General features: G+C 39.3%; 1 protein-coding gene across 1 annotated transcript in view; it reads right to left on the reverse strand.

Annotated features, from left to right (window-relative positions):
• Positions 1-22,595, reverse strand: part of enox2 (ecto-NOX disulfide-thiol exchanger 2) — a 175,275-nt gene that overhangs the window by 26,709 nt on the left and 125,971 nt on the right. The window contains exons 6-8 of the mRNA XM_062425353.1: positions 13,365-13,520; positions 2,973-3,179; positions 120-353 (exon numbers count right to left, since the gene is read on the reverse strand). Coding sequence (XP_062281337.1) covers positions 120-353; positions 2,973-3,179; positions 13,365-13,520 — 597 coding nt within the window. The remainder of the gene's footprint in view (positions 1-119; positions 354-2,972; positions 3,180-13,364; positions 13,521-22,595) is intronic.

The raw sequence follows: 22,595 nt of genomic DNA on the forward strand, positions 1-22,595 counted from the left end.
AATTTGTATCCATAGTTTTACGTTTTTATCAAGCTCTGTTTATATAGTTTGTGTTATTTAATCATGAACACATCATATTGTACATGCTTTATACTTTGTCAGTGGTCATGTCCACAAACCTTTGATCTTATCTCCCAGCTGGCTGCACTCATGTTCTGAGTAGTGGACAATGGGAGGAGGCGAAGGGGGCCGGAGACGATCCTCCTCCATCTTGCGCCGGTGCCGCTCCTCTCTGGCCAGCATGCGCTGGTGACACTCCCATTCATAGAGGTCGTCTCTGGCCTGGGCGAAGTCCACGTGGAGACGACCAGTGTCTTTTTTGTCTGTGCTGGAGCCCAAACGGATACGGTAACCTAGAGACGAAAGTGGAAAGATTAAAAATGGAAACAAAAGGAGGAGCACCAAGAAAAAAAAAGAATTAAGGAAAATATGATGGGAGGAAGCAGATGGGACAGCAGGGAACTCGCCAATTAAAATAAGGTAATCTGTCTGCTTAGACAGTTTGATGTGATTTTCACAGTGTGTTGTGCATTCTGCAGGTGCTTAAATGCCCCACATTTCTTTGGGACTTAAAAAAAAAAAAAAATTGCATTTAGCCTTTCATTAGATGCTTCATAGTATGGAGAGAGAGAAGAGGGTGACATTTGACACAGGTCTTACACCGATTCAAACTGACAAAGTCATGGTTACTTGGTTTGCACCGAGATGCCTGAGTGCAGTTAATTTTTGACAGCTGTCAACTTCACACATCCCATTCACATGTGGGTTTCTTAAACTCTGCTTATTTCCCAGTGATTTAGCAAACATGTACAATAATCACTCAAAGTCTTTCATCTTGTAGACTGCTTACAAAAAATTAATGAACAAACAAATATTTGAATTAGGGAAACCATGTTTCTTTTAAATGCAAATTACAAACATGACTGGAGGCACAAAGATGACTCAACTGAGCAGCAAGGAAGACAAGAGCCGGAGAAACAGGAAACAAAGACAGGAGCCGGAGACACAAGTAGAAACACAAGAAAAGGTACACAAATGAGCATTACTAATTTACTTTGTGAGGTCTCTTTTCCATCTTTTCTTTTCCACTTTTCCATCATCATCCTCCACTAATTGTATTTAGACCATTAGACAGAAAACACTGACCACAGTTTTTATTGAGGTCTAATCTTCGACCACCACTCTCTTTAATCTTGTCATTGCCGATTTTGCTTGTTGGATTTCTACATTTTGTTGAAGAAGGCCTGCAACCTTTTCCTGTCAATACACGAGAGAGATTTAGGGAGACCAATTACCTCTCTAGTGGCACTGAAAGACCACAATATCCCTCATTACCCCCTCTTTTCCACACTTCTTCCCTCTTATACTAACTCTCTCGCCCTTACTCAATTTTCACTAATGGCTGGTTTGCGGATTTGAAGTGAAATCATGCCCATTTTGTGATTTAATTGGTTGAAATGATCAGAGTCATGTGTTTGGTTACACGTGTGTGAGTGTGCGATCTAGCCAAACACTGTAATGATGCCCAGTGTGATTCACTGAGGCCCAACACAGAACAAGAGAGGGGGGCAGTGGTTCGGGGGTTTCTACGTCAGTCTCTGGCTTCAGGCTTCCAATCTACCACTACTTCAATATTTCATATGAGGAGACCTCAGTATGCTGGAGTGTGGGTCCTTGCTGGCACTGTGTTTGAACAGTGTGTGTATATGTGTGTGTGTGGGATATTATTTATGGGAAAACAGCACAGCTCTGTCATCTGGTTAATATATGGACCTCAGCTCCACATCCCACTATAAGAATAGAGGCAGACGAAATCACAGGATCTCTCATTCAACTCATTCTTAAACCCGCGCACACACACACACACACACACACACACACACACACACACACACACACACACACACACACACACACACACACACACACACACACACACACACACACACACACACACACACACACACACACACACACACACTCAAATGCATGAACACACACTTAATAATGCTGGGAATACTACTGAATTGGCTGCTAGGTTAAATGGGTTTTTAAAAGTAGGAATATATGGCCTGCAGTTTGCACAAAGAGATTTAAGACGGCAGGCCTCCAGAGGCTGCTGTGAAAATGAAGATAAGATAAGAAACCATAAGCTGGTGTTACATGGTTAGAAACTATACTTTTTTGTACTTTAAGGTCATTTATTTCATTTGTTGTGTGTGTGAGCCTGTAGCAGTCTGTAGCTGAATTTATTTTTCGACCATGTCGAGTGTCTTAACTGATTTTTTCTAATGGCTAACCCAGTATAGTTGTGGAGTGAGAGGAGCTGCTGCTTCTGGATGTATTTTTCCCCACAGTGAATTCCCATTTTAAAATTCTCTTTAAATGATCTTTATATAGAAACATGGAAGGCTCCTGAATGATTTAATGATCCTATAGGTTTTGGTATGGCTGTCAGTTTTAAGTATTTTAACACTACTTCTAAGAAATCATATTTTTCTGTTGAAGTTTGGAATTACAGTTAGCTCTGAATCCTACAGTACCCATGAGTCTTAACCAGCGATGGAGAGGACGGTGTTAAAACATTTCATTGTTGCCACTGTGAACACAGCATGCGTCATAATTTTTGCTGAAATGTACCTCGTTAGTCATAACAGATGTCTTAATTAAAAAAAAAAAATAAAAAAAAAAAGGCAATCTTGTACCTTCAACTTATTATTAAAGAACCTGATCATTTTGTGCTCAGTTAACCTCGTTTACTGAGTTCAATGTCTGCTCAAGATTATGAAGTATTCCAACTGTGTGTCATGAAATCAGATTGTTACTTTTAGACCCAGGGGTTCTCGAAATAGCTACTTGAACTCTGTTTTTTTGCTTGGCATTCATCTAGGTGGCAATTCCACTGACAGGAATGCACTTAACACATAAGCACTCACACATTGATTGAAGGGTTCATGATTGCGAAAGCTTACCAGACAGGAAGAGAGCCTTGTCCACAGTGAACTCCTCAGCAAATCTGATATGGCAGAAGTTCTTCTTGCTTTTGCGGATGGCGGTGATATCGCCACACTGTCCAAAGACCTCCATAATGAGCTGCTCGTTCGAATTCTCTGGCAGACCGCCAACAAACACTGTTTTACATCCTGGAGGGCGCTCTCTCGTGGCTGGAGGTGGAAGGTCTGGTCAAAAGTAGTGGAACAAAGGAGAGGAAATACCGTTAAGTGTTAGGCACATTATGGCTGGGCTGAATGAATTATCTGAATAATAAAACGGGTACACCAGTATTTATGTAGAGACAATACATTATTCAGCTGTCCTAAAACCAGTGAAACCTGATTTAGAGAATGAATTATGCTCTTTGAGAAGCTGAAAACAATATGTCCCATGACAAGAACATCCTGTTATGATTATACCATAGCTGGAAATCATAGAGGCAGACCTGAGGAGATGGTCTGATTTCCTGTCTTTTGTTTTTACTCAAAATGAAATACATATGCCTGTATGTCAATAAAAGAGAATCCAAATAACAACAATCTGATGCTGTCTAAAATTGAGCAGGGAAAGAAGCTGGAGGATTGTAGCTCCCATCCAATAATACTGTATTAATTTAATTCTTACTTTTAAAGCCAATATTTGAGCACAGGTTCAATTAATAACAAAAACCTGGGTGTATAAAGACATCAAACAGACAAAGTAGTAAACAAGCTAGACAATAGAAAATGGACAAATAGTTTTACATTTATAAGCCAAAGCATTGTGAAGACAACTGTACAAACAGGAGCTGACAGTCTTATTCTATACAATAAAAAGATCCATTAAGGACAATTTCCTAAGAGGGAAACGATACACTCCAAAAACCTGCGGAGAAATACAACATAAACCCATTTCGACACCTAAATATAGGCCTCTATGACAAAGCATCCAATACCAAGCTAAAGGCGGATGAAAACAAAAGCAAATACATAATATTCACAAGGCACAAATATCAAATCAAAAGAGGAGCCTAGGGTCAAGTTCCAGATTGAGGCTGAGAACAATAAACCTGTGGGCCAGGTCACACAACATTTAGAAAGGAAGAAGACAGGAAGAAAAAAATCTATATACAATGAGATCAAAGACATTCTGGAGCTTGATGCTGCAAAATTCAATTACGTCATATTTTAAACATTGCACTCATGACCTAAAAAATGATAAAACCCGATGCATGTATAATGATAACTGGGAGCAATGTGCTCAGATCATATTTTTGTTAGATAAATGTTAATATCAAACCATTCCATGCATGAAAATGAAATCCTTTTGGCCACAAAGTGATTGCAAATCCTTTCCTGCCATTGTAGAAATCACTTATTCAACCCCGATGAGTGTTGAGTGATCTAATCTCCAATAGATCAGGCTTCTCATCCATGATGAATGTGATTAGCCTCGTCCATGAGGAGTGAACCACCTAATCAGTGGAACGCTGTGGATGCTGTATTACTGGACGTCTGCTAGAAAGGCCTTGCAATCACTCTTATCGACCAGCCCCTCCACTGTAGACATTGATACTCTGAGAAGAACTGTGGCTGGCCTTGGTTGGATACCTGAAGTGTACCATGAGGGTCTGGTTGATGAACTCCAAGTGGAGGAATTGAGGTAACCAAATGGATTTTAAGACTGAGCACTAGTCTGGTGCTTTGGCAGAAGTAATACAGACTTTGCATCAGACTGTGGTGATGAAAACAGAACAAAGCAATAAACAAAAACTCTAAATTATCGGCTTCATTTTAATTTTCACCCTCACCTTTAGTCACAGGCTTCTCAATAGAGTTTCTGGTCTCATTCTACATTACAAAACATAGAGCTCAGCTATTTATGAAGATTGTGGTATTGAGCTGCTGCATCTTCACATTAGAGGACCCACCCGATGCACTTTTGGTACCTATTAAGGATGCCTTCTAATAATATAATAATAAATAAAGCAACAAACTGTGTACAAAGAGAAAAGGAGTTAGTTAGATGTCAAGCAGTGAAAAACAAAACAATCCAAAGTCAGACTTTTCTTCTGGTGAAAAAAACCAAACAAAGAAAATAGCATTAACTCGTAATTCTTCTGCTGTCAGAGTGGCTTGTGCAACCAAACTTTAAGTCCCTGAGACAAAACCAGCACTCTGTTACACACACAAGCTCCCACTATAACTCTCCCTCTGCCTCGTCTTTGAATGTGGCTGTTAAAGCTAAAATATTGACTGGCATCTCCAGAGTTGGTGGATTAACTAGTTTTGAGTTGAGATGGACAGAAAAGGTGAAGGGGGTGCAGACAAAGCTTGCAAATAAAAGCTTTGTTGGCAGATGCAATCCAAATTAAGTTACCTTCTTGGTCCACAAGTGGCTGATGGTGGTGATGGGGAGACCAGTGATGACATTAAAAAGGAGCAGTGCAGCATAAGGATAATGTTTTATGTTGTGACTAAAACATTTTTTAAATTGTCGTAGAAAGTTTTGGATATTTTGTTACTTTGGCTCCAATCCAAAGTAAATTCATAATTAGCTAACAGGAGTTTGCAGAGAGTTGAGTGTGATCCTCTCAGCTTCCTGCAGTGTTTCTGAATCTCACTGTTTAGGACATTATATGCAAATCTGCCAAAAAAGATCTGGATGAACTATTCATGATTTCCTGATTGAATTACAATGAATATATGATATCACACAATACATGAATGTGTTTGTAAATCTTCCAACTGATTGCATTTTTATGCAAATTAAACAAGCAGGTGAACTTGAGGCAGACAAACAGAGGATGAAGGGCAGCTTTTGCAGGATATGTGTTGAGAATGCTGCTGGCAGCAAGAGTTTAAAACTAATGTTTTGTTCAAATTGTAGCTCAATGGCTGTGTCCCTCTGAATAACTGGGGGAAAGAAACTTCAAGGCTGATTATTTTAAAATGCAGATGGAAAACCTGAGAAAAGAGAGAAAAGTGTGGATAAAGGGTTTAGAGTAGAAAAAAAGAGAAAAAGAAATAAATAAACATGAGGGAGAGACCTGATATTGACAGGTCATGAAGAGAATGCAATGTGCGTTCAAAATCTGCATTATACAGAATATTTGGCCATTATAATACGTTAGTATTAGTATATATAAATATTAGAAACACCTGAAAATACAATAGCTACAAACTACAGCCTCAAAGAAAATGACCTCACATTTTAATCTGACAGTGTGGACAACAGCTAAAAGCTATAGGTCTCTCAACACCAGTATTTAATACAGGACTAAATGGACTGGATCGCATTAGTTTTCCATTTTTATGGACACTCAGTGAGGCTATGTTTTGGATTGAGGCTTAATGTAAATTAGCATACTGTATTTTGAGATATTATTTTAACTAATAACTAATACACTGGTGGATGTTTTTTTTATTTTGAGACATCGCTATCAAACTTAAGAGACAAATATGGAGGCCACTGTGAAGTAAATACACCTGATTCTAAGGATAGCCCTGTCAGAAAGGGCTGCCGTGTGTGGCCACCCACTGGTCTGCTACACAGGTCATTGCTGTCCATCACCTCAACTGGCTAAACACATTTTTATGGTCTGAGGGCTGCTAAAGGGAGGAAAACTTCAACCCTTGACTGTTATTCAGAAAATAAACTGCATTTAGAAAAGACTCAAATAAACACATTTAGTGCATTCATGTCACGCATGAACGAACAATAAGCACAAATCTGCACACATGAAGATACATCACATGTTAAAACGGACATTATCAGCCTGCTAACACATTTGGGCCGTCCTGTCTTAGAAACTGCCTTCTGCCTGACTACATTTATCTATGAAGGGACAATTTAATTGAAAATACTTCACCTCCCAAATTACAACAACTAATCAATAAACTGAAGAATTGTTATGACAGTCTCCCAACAGTTTCATCATTCATGTACAACCAGGGTTGCAAAATTCTGGGAATTTTCAAAGTTGGGAACTTTCCATGGGAATTAACAGGAATAATGGGAATTAACGGAAATAAACTGGACATTTACAAAATTGCATGTTAGCCTATAACAGGGAACTTAAATGTAGTTAGAAAAAAACCTATCTTGTAGCATAATCTTGGTTAAAACAACCTAATTTAATGCAAATACAGTTGAATATCTACCCTATTCCTCAATCCCATGCACACAGCACATTACCTCCTGCAGGGTCACACCCCGTACATGCATTGTGCATTCCTCCATCACATGCACACATGATTTCTAAAACCCTGGACTATTGAAGCCACAAATTTGAACCCAATTCTTTCATAAGAATTGATTAAAGTTCTTATTACAAAAAAAATCAGTCAAAATTTCATTTAAAAATGTATTATTTTGCATGCATGTCTGCTTATGACAAAACAAAAAGTTTATATTTATGTTTGTATACAGTTGATAAAGTTTGTATAAATTACTCCAATATCCAGTTAATTCCCATTAATTCTCATAAATTCCCATATATTCCGATAATTTCCATGGAAAGCTTCCAATTTGGGAATATTTCCAAAATTCCCCAATTTAACTTCCCTTTGAAATTTTCCGGAAATTTACCGGTAATTTTCCGCCCCTTTGCAACCCTATGTACAACATTTAATATCAGCAGTGAGGCTAAAAAAAAACAAAATATGTGCAAAATCATTTAGGCTTTAAAAAGTGTGTGAGAGCTGTGTGTGTGTATGTATGCATGTGACACTGGGACATATTGACAGGATCCTCAAAGCTCAAAAGCAGGTATTGCATCTTTTCCTTAAAGGTAATTATGACATATCTCACTCAGACTGCTTCAATAGTTTGGAGAGAGTAAGCAAGACAGAGAACACAAAGCTTAATGGCCAATTTGACTATCAAAGTGAGACCCATGTTCCAAATGTATAAGCATAAAGTCTTTACAAACCATTTAACAAACACTTCTGCGCTGACAGGTGAGTGGGAAGAAGCAGCGGCAGAGAAGGCGAAAAGGGGTCGAGGCTGAAGGTAAGGTCTGAATGCAGAAAAGAGAGAAGGAAGCAACAAGAAAAGAGCTTGATGAGGATGCACACTGAGGAAATCGAGGAAATGGGAGAGCGTGCGGGAGCTGGGGGAGGGCTGCAGGGTTGTTGCTGCTCAGCTAAAGGTCAGTCAGAGGGGATGCTGCACGTGGTTTCAGGTTGAGTGTATGTAGCTAGAGGGTAATGACTACTTGTGATGGACACCATATGCAACCTTATTGCATACAGCCAGTGCTCTCCCTGTGATATTAGCTAAAGGCCTGAACACAACTAGTAGCAATACTTGTTTCCCTTTGTATATATTTGTGTGTTACTCGACAAACTGCAAATAACCTGCGTTCTTAATACATCTATCATGTTAGATGTATCAATGATACTGTTGTATCATTGATATTACAGTCATTTTCAGTAGTATTACATTTCCACACAGAGGAATTTGTGAACACTTTTCATATGCCATTACAGTTTTCTGTAGGCTCCATGTTGTAGTATAGTCAAACTGTATTGTACTATGGATACACATATTTCAGCAATTTTATAACACTTCCTTTTTGTGTTTTCACATTTCCGTCTTTAAACATTACTCATTATCATCAAAAGTACTTGTGAAAATGAGCATTGTGAAATAATGACACGCCTCCATCATCAGTGACCAAATTTACATGCACGCTAATATTCCACCATTATTACAAATATGATATTATTCAAAATTTGATAGGGGTCATATGCTGTTTGGATATTTTGAATTAGACCTTTTTCCGAACTTAGCATTTTCCGATTAGGACGTGGGACGTGGGAAAACAGAGCTTGCCTTCTCCACGACAGGGATGGGATGGACTGCTTATTATTCTAACATGCAGCCATGGACTGATGGTGACGACTTGGTGGGATGCACCAAAAACACTCAGCAGTGTAGTAAACATCATGGGACAACCTTTGTCCTGGATGTGCCTGTAACTATTCATTTACAATACCAGTCATATCAATGTCAATTAATAAACAGGCAGCAGCTCATTAATGTTTTTCACCTCGCTGGTTTCTTCACTCCCTGCAGAGATCTTATGATTCCTGTTCCCACTGAAGCAGAGGGAAACTCTGAAAATCTTCTGCATGTAAACGAGAATATCAGTGCAATATTCATTTTTCATTAGTCATGTAAACAGTTTAGTGGGAATATTGTAAAATTATAATATTTTTTGGAATAAGGGCAAAAAGCTGAATATGTTGTCCATGTAAATATAGTCTTCCCCTTCCATTCCCTTGTCCACCCTGTCATACTGCGAGGCAACGCAGACCTTGTGAGAGAGATGCTAAAAAGATAATATTCCCAAAAATAACACTTACAGCCATATTTTACATCTTTTGTGAATGTGAAAGGCTGCTTAAGAAGTAGACATTCACATCAGATTTCCTAAAATCTGAAAATAAAATTCAATAGAATTTCGCAGGTAGCAGTGCTTATTCGATAAATAAACTGTGCGTTAGTGCAGGTTTTATTCCTAAGTGTGTAAAAAGCTCAACAAGGCATTCTGTCTATCTGTCAATTTTCCGTAGCTTTCTGCAGGTCCAGGTTCCAATGGCTGCAAAGGTTCCCAGACGTATCCCAGGTGCCCTTCTCTTCAGCCATGTCCTCCAGCTCCTTGAGGAGAATCCTGAGTCATTTTCATTTCTAGGTAGGATACATAATCCCAAAAGCATTTTCAGAATCTGCCTCAGAGTCTTCTTCCAGTTAGACGTGCCTGGAATATCTCCACAGGAGGTGTCCGACGTGCATTCTGAGTAGATGACTGATCCACCTTGACTGGCCCTTTTGGATCCTTCCTTCTGGATGCCCCAGCTTTTTATCATATAAGCATGAACCCAGACACCAGCAAAACAAATTAATTTCGTATTTCAATTAGACAAACTACATATATTTTTTACACATTTAAAATTTTGCATCTCGCCAGCAGAGTTCAAGACAGATTTAAAGGACAATTTATGAACACACACTTACTGATCATCATTTGAAGGTTCCAGTGAACCTTCATACCCAAGTTCACTGGAAACCCTGATTTAACAATCTCGCAGTTTAGAGGCAGAAAAATAACTATTTCTGCCTGAATTCTTTAATTTTGCAACATTTGTTGGCTCAGACTATTTACTGACAGCACAGCTACACTCACAGATATGGAAGCCTCTTACCTGCCTGTCAAACAGCAGATAAACCATAAATCTTTTCTGGACTGTCTAAATCTAAGTGAAGTTCTGTGGGGACCCAACAGATGTGAAGTCTGGCAGCTGCTAGCTCTGTCTGCATGATGCTGCTATGTACAGCTAACTGCTAACACTGCAACCAAGAAAACCCAAAAATGAATTTAACAGCTGCACCATCCACAGACATTCACACACAGCTACTTATTTACTGCTAATTTACAGCTAAGACTTGTGCTAATGGCTGACGCTGCTTTGTTGTGAGTGTTTTTCAGGCTAGTGAAGCGTCCTGGTGCCGACAATTTACTGGCGTTAACAACCTGTTGGTGCTCCAAGCTCATAATGAGAGGCCAAGAAGGTAGTCATCTTGTTTTGCAGCCTCTAGCTAAGTCAGCTCACAAGTCACAAAACAGCTGTTACTTTGGGAAAGTTTTCTATATTAGTGAAAAGAGCATTTCCTATGTCCTCCAGTTACCTATAAGTCTTCTCTAACCACTCCCATATGAGGTCCAATCCAGGAGATAGATGTGAGATGTTGAGATGCTTTATTTATACATACATATGCAGTGTGGTATAAAAAGAATAGGGAAACAATGGTACTTTAAGTATCACATTGCAGCATTATTACACAAGCATGGATATAAACCAGGTCATTTCTACAGTATTGATGTAACCCATCTGTCTAGGCTATAATATATACATAAATCCAAGGAGGCTAGCTGAGTTAAATGACTGAATGCATTAAATCAAATATAAATGCCCAAACATCACACAATAAGCTATTGCTGTACACTGAGGATTAACGACAATCCTTGAAGTACAAGGAAATATGCACAGATGCTAGAATACATGTATGAAAATAAAAACTAAATCTGCATAACTGGCTGCCTTTCATATCCAGTAGAGATCATTAAATATGGTCAAAAAAATGTGCTCATATCAAAGAAACACCATATCACAATATATAAACTCAGAGGTAATCCTTTCTCAAGGGCTGTGAAAGAAGTATAGCAAAGGAAATCAGCTTCACTGGAGCACTCATGCCATTTTTAGGTTACTCAAACTAACTTGTCACACTGGAACTAGAAAGTCAATGCCCAAACACTGCATTAGGGTAAGTGACCAGCAGTAGTCACCAAAATAATTAACTGAATGATTTCATTCTCAATTGTTTTTCTTTTTTGACATTTTGGAAGCAAATCGCTCCCAAACTAAGGGGGGCACTACACCTCAGACTGACATCACACGCAGTGCATGCTAGAGGTCACCCGGCACTAAACAGACTTGTGAAGGCACAATCCTGCCAGACACGCAAATCCATAAAGGATTAAGTGTATGATACGTTGCTGCATCTTACTTTCATGAGAAGAATTCTCAGAGGTCTGCCTATTGAAAACACTCAGTTTACAGATTAATATCTTGTGGAACCAAAAAAAGTGAACGAGGAGTTTTCAGAATAAAACTTGGAGGACTGGCTGAGATTGTCATTAAAATGCTAAAACCACCTTGAAGGACTCCATGTTTAGCGAGTCTGGGCCAAAGTTGTTGCTAACTTCAGAGCTAACTTCACTTGAATTGGGTGGCAAACATGACACAAGAACTTGGCTTGGGTCTTGAGGAGTTGTAGCATGTATTCACTGACAAATACCCCAAACTATACACACTGTACTGTTCACAACTATACTGCTGATTTCATACTCTGTCAATTTACTATTTATTTAATCATACATCCAATGAATGTATGAATTCTAGGACACATACTGTACAACACAGGGAAACAAGTTCAACTTGTGTCACAGAGTGATTGTGACACTCTAGAAAGTTGTTGAGTGATTTCTTGACTGACTGATCCCTCATTCAGCCTCAGGGTGAATGTGTGTCCTTGCACAGAGTGCCTAGTTAATTTTATCGCAGTCAGAAATGTTTCGTCTGTGAAGTTAAACTTTTAATCAGCTTTTCCCTCTGCGCCATATTGTGACAATGACAGTTTACAATGAGCACACAAACACACCACAGATATACAAGCATATCTTCAAACCAGCTTTGCCTAACTTATTTGCCTAAGAGAATGTGAGAGTGCATGTTTTGTTTTGTGAAAGAGTTGTTAACTCCCAAACGCTACTGCTGTGAGGAGCTTTTGTTTAGCTCAACCTTGAAGATGCAAGACTTTTTTGAAAAAAGTCCCAAGGCAAAAAACTGTTCTCGAGCACGAAATCTGAAAACCAAGTGTGGAATCAATCAAAGGGCCCCCCACTATCTCTTTTCTATCTTGGGATAATTGGAAGGTGGAGGGGAGATAAATATAAACAAAAGCTTGTGCAGCAAAGCTCTAGTCAGAACAGACAAAGTAACTTATCCTGAAATTTTTGTGTGCATGAAAATTCTGTTCATCATAATCAGGTTGATGGCTGTGCAAAAAGAGAAACATAAGTTGTCATCTCTACACTCTGGCACTGTTGATTGATGTTTTCCATCTTGGAATACCAACTTAGAATTAAATTTGAATAAAAGTATTAGCCTGCCATAAGAAACAACAGCACGGTGAATCATCCAAACAAACACACATATCGACATCTGCCATAACAATATTAATTGCTCACCTTCTTTGTTCTTATTTAATTAAAGTTAGCAGATCTTTTGGCTAAAAGTTGTAAAATATTTAGAGCTGAAGGGATTTGTAGATAAAACTATTCGGATCTAAATATTTTAGAACTTTGCAAGTAAATTTCCAAGCAAAAATTACTTCACAAATATGAATATTTGCTGTTTTTTCTTTGTCTATAATTTTAGTAAAACAGACAAAACAGGCAATTTCAGGATGTCAACTTGAGCTCCGAGAAGTTGTGATTTTTCACCACTGTCTGGCATTTTATGGACCAAATGACTGATTCATTAACTGAGAAAGTAATCAAATTAATTATTGATGAAAATGGTTGTTAGTTGCAGCCCTGATAACACTGCATGACTGAAATTCAACACCGAAGTCCTGTGATAATAAACAAACTATTTCTATGACAATTGAGTAATCCCATCCAATGAAGAAGGCCACAAGATGTTGAAAAATTAGTAAAATGTTACAATTTGATAGCTTTCATAGTAGTGGCCATTTGGAAGGAGACCCTAGTGGGGGGGCAGCTGTTGTTCTAGGATCAGCATGAGATCATGACTTACTGGGGTTGGGGGGGAAGAGGGTACAGGTCTTGCAGTGGATGATCTCCTTGACAACCGGTATATCCTGCGAGAGGGTTGTAGGCACCATACCTAGGCTGGGCATCATGGGGTTCATGGGGGTAATTCCAGCCATCATGCCGAGATTGGGGTCAAAATCTGGAGGTAGGGAAGAAATATGACTGAGATCACAAGCAGCAACTGTCTGAGAAAGAAGTAAAACAAACACAGTAATATTTAATCACAGATGTTTTTTCAACAACTAACCCTTTGGCCAGTCATCAGTTCAGCCCACACTGTATCTTTTAAGTTTCATTTCACACTGTGTACTTATTCCCTGAGTGATTCCTTTGTCAACACCAGTGACACACAAGCAGCCTACATATAATGGAATACACAGCCATTCATGAATAAATCATCTCATAAACAACATGCATATTTTAAGAAGTTTTTTACTGAGTCACTCTGTCACTCACTCCCGCTGTTTGACCTTATAGATGTTTTGTGTCTAAACCCTACATAACAGAGAATCTTTATTTACAATATTGATTTAGACTGCAGCTGGGAAAACATGCACACACCTACACTCACAAACACATACGCGCACTGGCATCCAGAGTCACATGTGCTTTCACGAGCACACCCATCCCAGTATGGAGCTTTTTGAAATGGAAATGACGCTGCCCTCCGGTATGTGCCTCAACATCACCTGCAGAGGATTTGGCGTTGACAATTATGCCGCAGGGTGTGCAATGTTTATGCACCTGTGTATGTGCAAGCAGAGGCGCTGCTTACTAAAACAAATCCTTCACTAGAGATTATACGCACGCTTTAATGTCCTGGATAGGTAACAAAATCAATGTGACACACTGGCAAAAAATTGCTTTATTGAAGTTGTCTGCTGACTGTGAGACACAGTTGCAAAATAAGAAAAAATAAAAATGATTATGCAAGAAAGCTACTTAATGACAAGTTTAATTTGAGACTATGACTATGCAGGATTAAAAAACTAAGTATACGATCATCCGTTTCAATCATCACTTATGACACAATCGAAGTTTGTGGTGATGTAATTACCTGCAGAGACGACGCCATATTTTTAATTATTTTGCTGTTTGGGACACTTCAGGGCATGAACCTCTGGGCAGTGGGTGTGTAGCTCCCAACAATAACAGTGTACTGAGCGTGAGGCCGGGACTCATCGCTGTCTCTGTGTCTCTCCTCTGCTCTGCTCTCTGTCTCTGTGTCATAAAGAGCTACAGGTCTGTGTTTATGCTTGACTGAGGGCGGGGCTGAACTATTCACACGCACAGAACAGAGAGGCCACAGTGGACGGGATGAAGCTCTGCATTCACACAAAAACTACTACACAAAACTACCCGCAGGGTTGTATGGAAGTGTGGGCGTGTTTACTCCTGCTTTAGAACATAACCGCTGTGAAACAATCATAAAATAATGTTTTATCTGATTCACGGCTTTGTTCTCGCTAACACTGCTCGCCCTCTTTATTCACTCTTGAGCTCGCTTGACCACCACTGCTCTCCTTCTATCTCTCTCTTTTTTTTTTTTGATGTTGAGTCGGGGAAGTGGGACCAACTTTGAATGCTGTGTGTTTACAAACACTAACTGACAAATCCTGAATAGTATACCTTTAAATAAAAATGTGAAAATATTTAAATATGCAGCTATCGGTGGGAGGGCACAGAGGCAGCAAATACCAGGTGAAACCAAAATTATATTGATGAAAAAAAATTAAAATGTTGGTAACGAACATGACAAATATTAAATCAATTTTTGAACTAAACTCTATTTTAGCTTTTCATGAATTGGCACAGTCTTCAATGTAAAGTTCAAACATTCAAGTTTATATTTTGTTTGTATTTCATTCCAATTTTGATCTTTGCGAGTATTTTCAGTTCAATGTGATATTTCAGAGAATAACAGCAGGCATATATTATGTGGGTTCCATTGGACATCTGACTATTTTGATCTTCAATAGCAATAAATTCGACAAAGGCAAACTAATATTACCCTTCTACAGTGCACACATTAACTGGCAATAGATACTATATTTCCTCTAAATCTGCTGCACAAGAAATAATGGATGAATTAAATGACACTCAGTGAAGGAGAATAAAGAAATATGCACATTACAGAAGACTCAGGATAGGTCCCCGGAGCCAGAGAGGGTGTAATAAATATGTTAGACTGATAAGATCAGCTGAAGGACAAAACTGAGGGAAGGGAAATAGAGGCCAGATTGATAAAACAAAGCAAAACAAAAAAAGCTAGGTGGAGTAAATTAAAGGAAAATAGACCACTAAGGCTCACTTAGTCTATTGATGACCTCACCATCAGTCTCTAAACAGGTGTCATAGTGAGAGGAAGCAGAGTGATAAGAAGGATCCTATTTGCCAGGCAATTGATGACTTCTTCAGCATGGTAAAGTGAAAGGGAAAAAGACAGATAGCAGGAGGAATGATAAGAAAGGGTGGATGGAATATGGGAGGGTGGTGCAATGGCCACCTGAATGCCAAACACTTTTCATAATCAAGACTGAGGAAACAAAGAGCAATTCATAAAGAAAAAGAAAGAGAAAAAAGCATCCATAAGAGCTCACAAGTTGTATGTCAATGCAAAGAAACTACATTTCAGCTCACATGGACAAAACAACCTGGTTGCATAGGGCCATGGCTGGTGCAGTTTCACTGCAGTGCTGCTAATGTTGCCTCTGGAGTGTGTGTGTGTGCTTGTGAATTTATCCGTTTCCATTAAGAGCCAGAGACCTAAAGCAAGCATGTAGCAAAGCTGCATGTAATAAAAGAGATTATTTACTTCTTAAGGATTTCCGGCTATAATAGAGTTCTCTCATGTCCATTTTCAACATACTTACATTATTTCCTCCCTCTTTGGTGCTACTCATTACAACACATGCTGAGAGTAGACACAGATGAACCTGCACACACACATGGACTACTGCTATGTGTATATTAAAACAGTGATCTAAGGGAATTACTGTTATTTTCAAGACTTTAATGTATTATTTCAGTATTAATCAGGGTAGAGGTCAGATTTGAAAAAGTATTATCATGGTGAATTTGGTTGTTTTGCTAGCCAGTGTGAAATGTACACTTAAAAGATAATGCTAAAGTAATAACCTTATTTAATCCTGTACTTTGTTTGTTGTTTTGAGTTTAGGAACCCTCACCCTCCATTTTGTTCTTTAGTGCAATGTTGTTCAAAACAAGCACGACTGGCTCTCGCCTGGTTGTCGCTCGGATTGCGTCAGGGAACTCTGTAGCTTGGCAGGGGGTGCTGGGCTGCGGTCCAATTCACAAAGAATAGCAGCATATTGCTGGCTTGGCCTTTGAGTCTGTATGTGTGTAAGGAAACTGTCCTAAAGATTAATGATTAATAATAATGTATTTATCATTCTGAAGGAGAAAAAACGGTTGAATATAAGGCAAGATGGAGGCCGTATGCCAGAGTTTTCCCTGGGGCTTCCAAATCATTAAATCTGCTCCTCAGTACAGTCCTGCGCCTACTCTAAACTCTTATAACGGCTTATGTGACAAGTGTTCATTTTATGCAATCTGAAAACATCGGATTTACACATAGTCAAAGAAATGAAAAGGGTGAATCCTCATCATAGATTAAATCATAGCACACCATGGAGTGTCTCTCCTGTGTGGCTGCTGCTGTGGCTCTGTTCTCCGTTTCCATTACAGTTAGTTTTATTGTTTTATAGTTTAAACTGAGGCAAAACTGAAAGAGTCTATAGCATGAAAAGCTGTTATCCTGAATTGCAATGTGTAAAATAATGGAGCTAAAGTAAAGTGCAGTGATTCAACCGTCAATAATGATGAAACGAGCTAAATTATTATGCCTTCAACACAGTCAAAATCAGGTTGTTTAAAAAAATAAATAAATCACAGTGTGATGTGAGGAGAGGCATTATATATATGGACATAATATTTAATGCTTTTTTTAAATTCAATTTTTAATATCAATGTACAGTATACATAGCAATAAATCTATTTTTACAGTCTTTTTGTAATAACTAATACTTATTAAATGGTTCGACTGAGATACAAAATGTACTGCCAGCAAATATGCTGCATACTCAATAACACAAAGGGAGAGTTAGCCTGTTTGAGTCAGGAGGAACTCCACAGAGAGATTTAGAGAGCATGACTGTATTCTTGAACACGAACAACAAAAAGAAACCTAGGGCTGGGTCCACCCACATATGGCCACACATCTGTCTGATCCTTTTTGCCGTGCTGTGTATGAGCTTCAGTGTCTATTCTCTCTCATGTTAGAAAACTGAAATTCACAAACATCTCCCTGTTAACACCCCTTCCATGTACAATAACATGCAGGAGTGAGCACGCATACACAGATATAACGCTGGCCTCTAATGTTAACACACACACAAACACACTTTGTTTTACATGTCATTCCTCTCCATCATGTTCTTTTAATGTTAAACAATCTATTTCCAGAGGGCTTTTTTTCCAAAGTAATTACATTTTGAGCTGCCCAATCGATGAGAAGGTGTGGAAAAGTTTTTAAAAAAACTGACATTTGATTGTGTCAAGCTTCTAGCTTTTAATGTCATCCTCCTCTACCCTCCCCGTCTTTCTCCTCTCTGATTTTCAGGGTAAACGTCCCTTCTAGCAGTCAGCGGCGGATGGGTGGAGGGTTGGGGTGGTGGGAGGAGGGACATAGGCCGTTGCTGTGAGGCATGCTGGATAATATTCTCTAATGAGGCGAGCTAGCCATGCCACCTGGAACCCTACCAGTGGCTGAAATCTGCCTCTCTCAATCTCTGCCAAGAGTCAACCCTCCTTGCATTTCCATATGAACATCTCCGACTTCATTTTCCCCTTACAGTAACATTTCTCCAGCCTGCAACCTGCAGGACAGGAAACGTTATTCCATCTCCCTATTGCATTACATCTAAATAAGAATCTAATTCACCTCATGGTGCCTTTCAAAATGTGTCTTCTTTAGCTGACACCTCCATACTCAAATCTCCATAACAAATCTAGCTTTTAACAATATCTAGCTTATAATCTAATACATCTGCCATGGATAGGAATTACTGTCAGAAAGTCGCATTTCAGTAGTCCAATAAGAACTGCTCTACTTTTTTGCCAAACACACTGTATATCCCAAGTAAGGGAGTCTTCACCTCTCTGCTCTGTCCGCCTACATGCAGCCAAAAACCTCTGGCATCTTACCAGTGCAGCTCCAACAGTCAACAGAAAGGGACACGGCATTCAGGCCAAGGATTTGAAAGAACTTATGGCAAAGGAAGATTCTGATTTATAGTTTGGGGGGCTGAGGTCGGGCGGGGGAGGGATGACATTCAATTGAGGAGCACTGTTTAAATGATTTGTTATGAGGCATGACACCAAGTTTTCAATATATTCCACTGTGGTTTTGTGTATGTGTGTGTGTGTATTTGTACATGTGCACAGTAGTGAAGGGCTTTGTGGCACCTGTGGAGAGGGAATGAGGACGAGTGGGATGCAGCGGACAAAGGAGTGATTGTTTATTCAGGGAACACTCGTCTGTCCCTGGAGCCTCTTTATCTATTCTCCAGGGTGTATGAATGTATGTGTGTTGTTGGTGCATTAGTATGTGCATCTCAATTAATACGGATAAACCTTCAAATACATGTGCATGAAAAGGAACACGCTTTCCTGGAGAGTGTGTGAATGTATGTACGTGTGTGTGTGTGTGGCTAGTAGGCTTCTTGTTAGTCCCCAACATGTTTTTGTCCAATATGCAGCTTTGACTCAAGGCAAGGCAGGTTCCAAATATGAGAAAAAACAAATCAATCCAATCATTCCTGTGAAAACAGAGAAGGCCATTACACACCTCTGAAAAGCTGTGCAGGAACTGGGCTGCTGTGCGGTTATTGGCTGGGTAAAATAAACGTAACTTTCAAGGTCAGGCGAAAATTAAAAAGAGAGTCGGGTAACTGGGGGAAAAAAAAGCATCACTGCAACTGAAAGGCAGATCTGTGTTCAAGGCTCTTAATATTATGTAGTTCAAGGACTGCCAGGATCCACAGTCAGATCTGAGGGGTCAATGATGAAAAGAAGATAGTGTATTTCTGTTACACTAGTTTGTGTATATTTTTTTTCAAACTTGTAGTCTAAATGTTACTTTTTTTCTGAGGAACACTGGATACTTTCACAACTTTAGACCTCCCAAAATCCTTTGAGTAGAGAAGGCACAATTACTGTCATCGTCTATAACCTGTGATAAATAAGGATAAATAACTTCATTTTTAGAGCACTTCCCTAATCAAGTGACGCATTTCTTAACATTAAAAAGATAGTGCTTCATTATAAGGGATCACAAGTCATAAAGGTTGGGAACTGCAGATAAAAGCCAACTGTACTGAGGAGCTGGTATGTATACTTGAACATTGTCAAAGTCAAGTGTCTTGGATCATAAAAACCTTCTTGGGAGGTCTGTATTTTGAGAGAAGTATAGAAGAGGAACTCTATAGCTTTCCATCTGGTTCCACTCACAGCCTGGATATGCTAGACAGAACACTGATGAAAGTTGGGGAAATACATGGTGAATGCTCCTCAAAAAGGATATAGTGTTAAAACCAGATGTTGGTTCCTGCTGTTACTGTTGCCATTTTTGTAGCATTCTCACGGTTCAAACTATACATGAATGTGTTGTTCTTGCGAAACATATGTCATGACTTGCCTATGTGCTGTTTATCAGACAGGGCTCACTTTGTGTGATTGAGAAGCCATGTACATGTCCTTGTGAGCATCAAGAATTCAGGTAATCTGTGCTGCTATTGCAAACTGGGCATTTCTAAAACCAGGACCATTCACCATAACCTTCTCTGACCAGAGGAAAAACCCATGAATGTAAAATTCTGTAAATTTTTCCGTAACCACAGGAACTCTGTCTCTGGTCTGTTTGAACTCTTGTCTGCACAAGTAAACAGATCTTGCGGTACAGATGATAGGAACTATAAGAGGTTCATCATACTATTTATATCTTTGGTTTTTGACAAGCTTAAACAAACTGCTACTCCATATTCCTGAGTAGGATAAAGCATATCAGTGTGTTGACTCTGCACACAGTCTGCAGAGAAACACCAGTTCACTAAAATTATGAGTGATAATGCCCTTTATGATCATAACAATGAAAAACTGGATCTGTGCCTTACGCGTTCCTGCCTCTTTAGATGCTACTCATTTTATGCGCCACCCTCTCCCTCGATCCCTAAATAAAAATTATGTTATTATTTTGATGAGTGCCACAACTTCATATCTATTTTTTCCCCAAATATGGCTTCAGATGAACCCCCTGCTGCTTGAAGAAATGGGGGATTTTACTTGAATTTCCTCTGTCCTTGGCCTATTGCTGACATCGGGCTACAAGAGTCAAGTATTATACAGCCGGAAATCACAAATTACCCTCACAGGACATTGTATGACATCCTCTATTCTTACATAACATAACAGGAGGAAAAAACAAGAGGGGAAAGATGCCTCTTCTGGGACAAACAGATATGCAATAGATGTCATAGATGCGAGGAGAGAGAAGAAGCAATGGCAAAACGGCAATATGGAGACACAGACTGACAATATTAAGCAAATACAAGTACAAACGTATAATATACATCATGGATCAAAGAAGATGTTGATCAAAGTCCAGGTGCCGTCCAAAAAACAGTAAAACATACTTTAGACCACAAAAATTGTCTTTACCTTCAACACCATTTATCATTTACATACATACTTTAATCATACATGTGGCTTAAATACAACTTTAACACACAAAAATAAATCACTAATATAAACATGTGCTCAAACCTTCCTAACAAACGAAGGCACTGCCTAGTCCCTAGATATAAAAGTGTCATCATTGGAGATGTGCACCAGGCTTTGTGAGGCTGCAGAGTTTTGATGGCTCTACCCACAGTGGTCTGTTTATCCAGCTGTCTGTCTGGATAAATCCACTTGGCCGGAGGCAGGGAAAAGACTCTGCGGTGAAGAAATACATTCCGGGCTCACAATGGATGAAACAGAGGCGAAGTCTAATGTGGGTAACGAAAGCACTCCGGCACACAGTCACTTCTAATGAATGAGCCTGAAATGGACTCGTAAAAACCCACTTAAATGTACATGCAGGAAACATATGACTGATTGCATGTGTGCACAAATACACAGAGATCAAATGGAAAAGGACAAACTGTGACAGTGAATTCTCCCTTGTTGTTTAGAGGTGAAACAAAAAGGAGACAAAGACAATGTTCAGTCATGATGGAGAATCAATAGCTAATCCACCTGGATTACTTCAAAGGCCCAAGGTGCCCTGGTAGCAAGCTCTGCATGACAGCTAACTGAGTGTGTGACAACATGGGAAAGTGTGTGTGTGCATGGAGCTCTGTGATCAGTCTCTAAATAAAGCATGAAAAAAGAAAAGAAAAGAGGAGTGCAGGTGCCTTTTTTGGGAAAGTAAATGTTTTACAAAGATGAATTTTACACATACTCGCCCAACCTTGAGCTTCTTTGTCTTCATAAGTTGTTTTAAAAGGGTTGGGCAAAAGGGGAGAGCTCATGTAGATGTCTTCCCCCTTACATATTCCTCTTGTGGTTCAACAAGTAAAGTTATCTGAAGTAATTATGCAAAGCTGGAAAATATAGTCCTATGAGAAATATATGTGACATTTCTTTGGAGTGTAGTGAGATCATAAAACAACAGAACATTTCTGAAATTTGTACTCTGTTTGTGTAAAAGAGCTCACCTCTGCAAAACAAGTGTGTGTGTGTGTGTGTGTGTGTGTGTGTGTGTGTGTGTGTGTGTGTGTGTTCTAATGGACCTCTGGGTTACAGTGACGGGACTCAGCTTTAATGAGACATTAAAGAGATGCTGGTTAATTTGCACGGGTGAGGTTGGGAGGGGAATATACAAGAAGAGAGGACGGAAGAGGGAAAAAGGTAGGGAAGCACCAGCTGTTTTTCCAGGTGATCAACAAGGGGAGGCACAGCTGTCCTCTTCACCCGACTCTCCTCCCTCTCAATCTCTGTCTCCTCCCTTTCCTCTCCATATCACACTCTGCTGCCGATACTTGATGTATTACACCACTTGAGGCTTAAAGCCCCTGCACACCAACGGTAAACCAACACAGGACAGTTTGATTATTTTTTCCTGATTAGAGCTCTTTTCAGGGTTGTGAGGGTG

This window comes from Scomber scombrus, chromosome 9, assembly GCF_963691925.1.
Source record: "Scomber scombrus chromosome 9, fScoSco1.1, whole genome shotgun sequence".
NCBI lineage: Eukaryota > Metazoa > Chordata > Actinopteri > Scombriformes > Scombridae > Scomber > Scomber scombrus.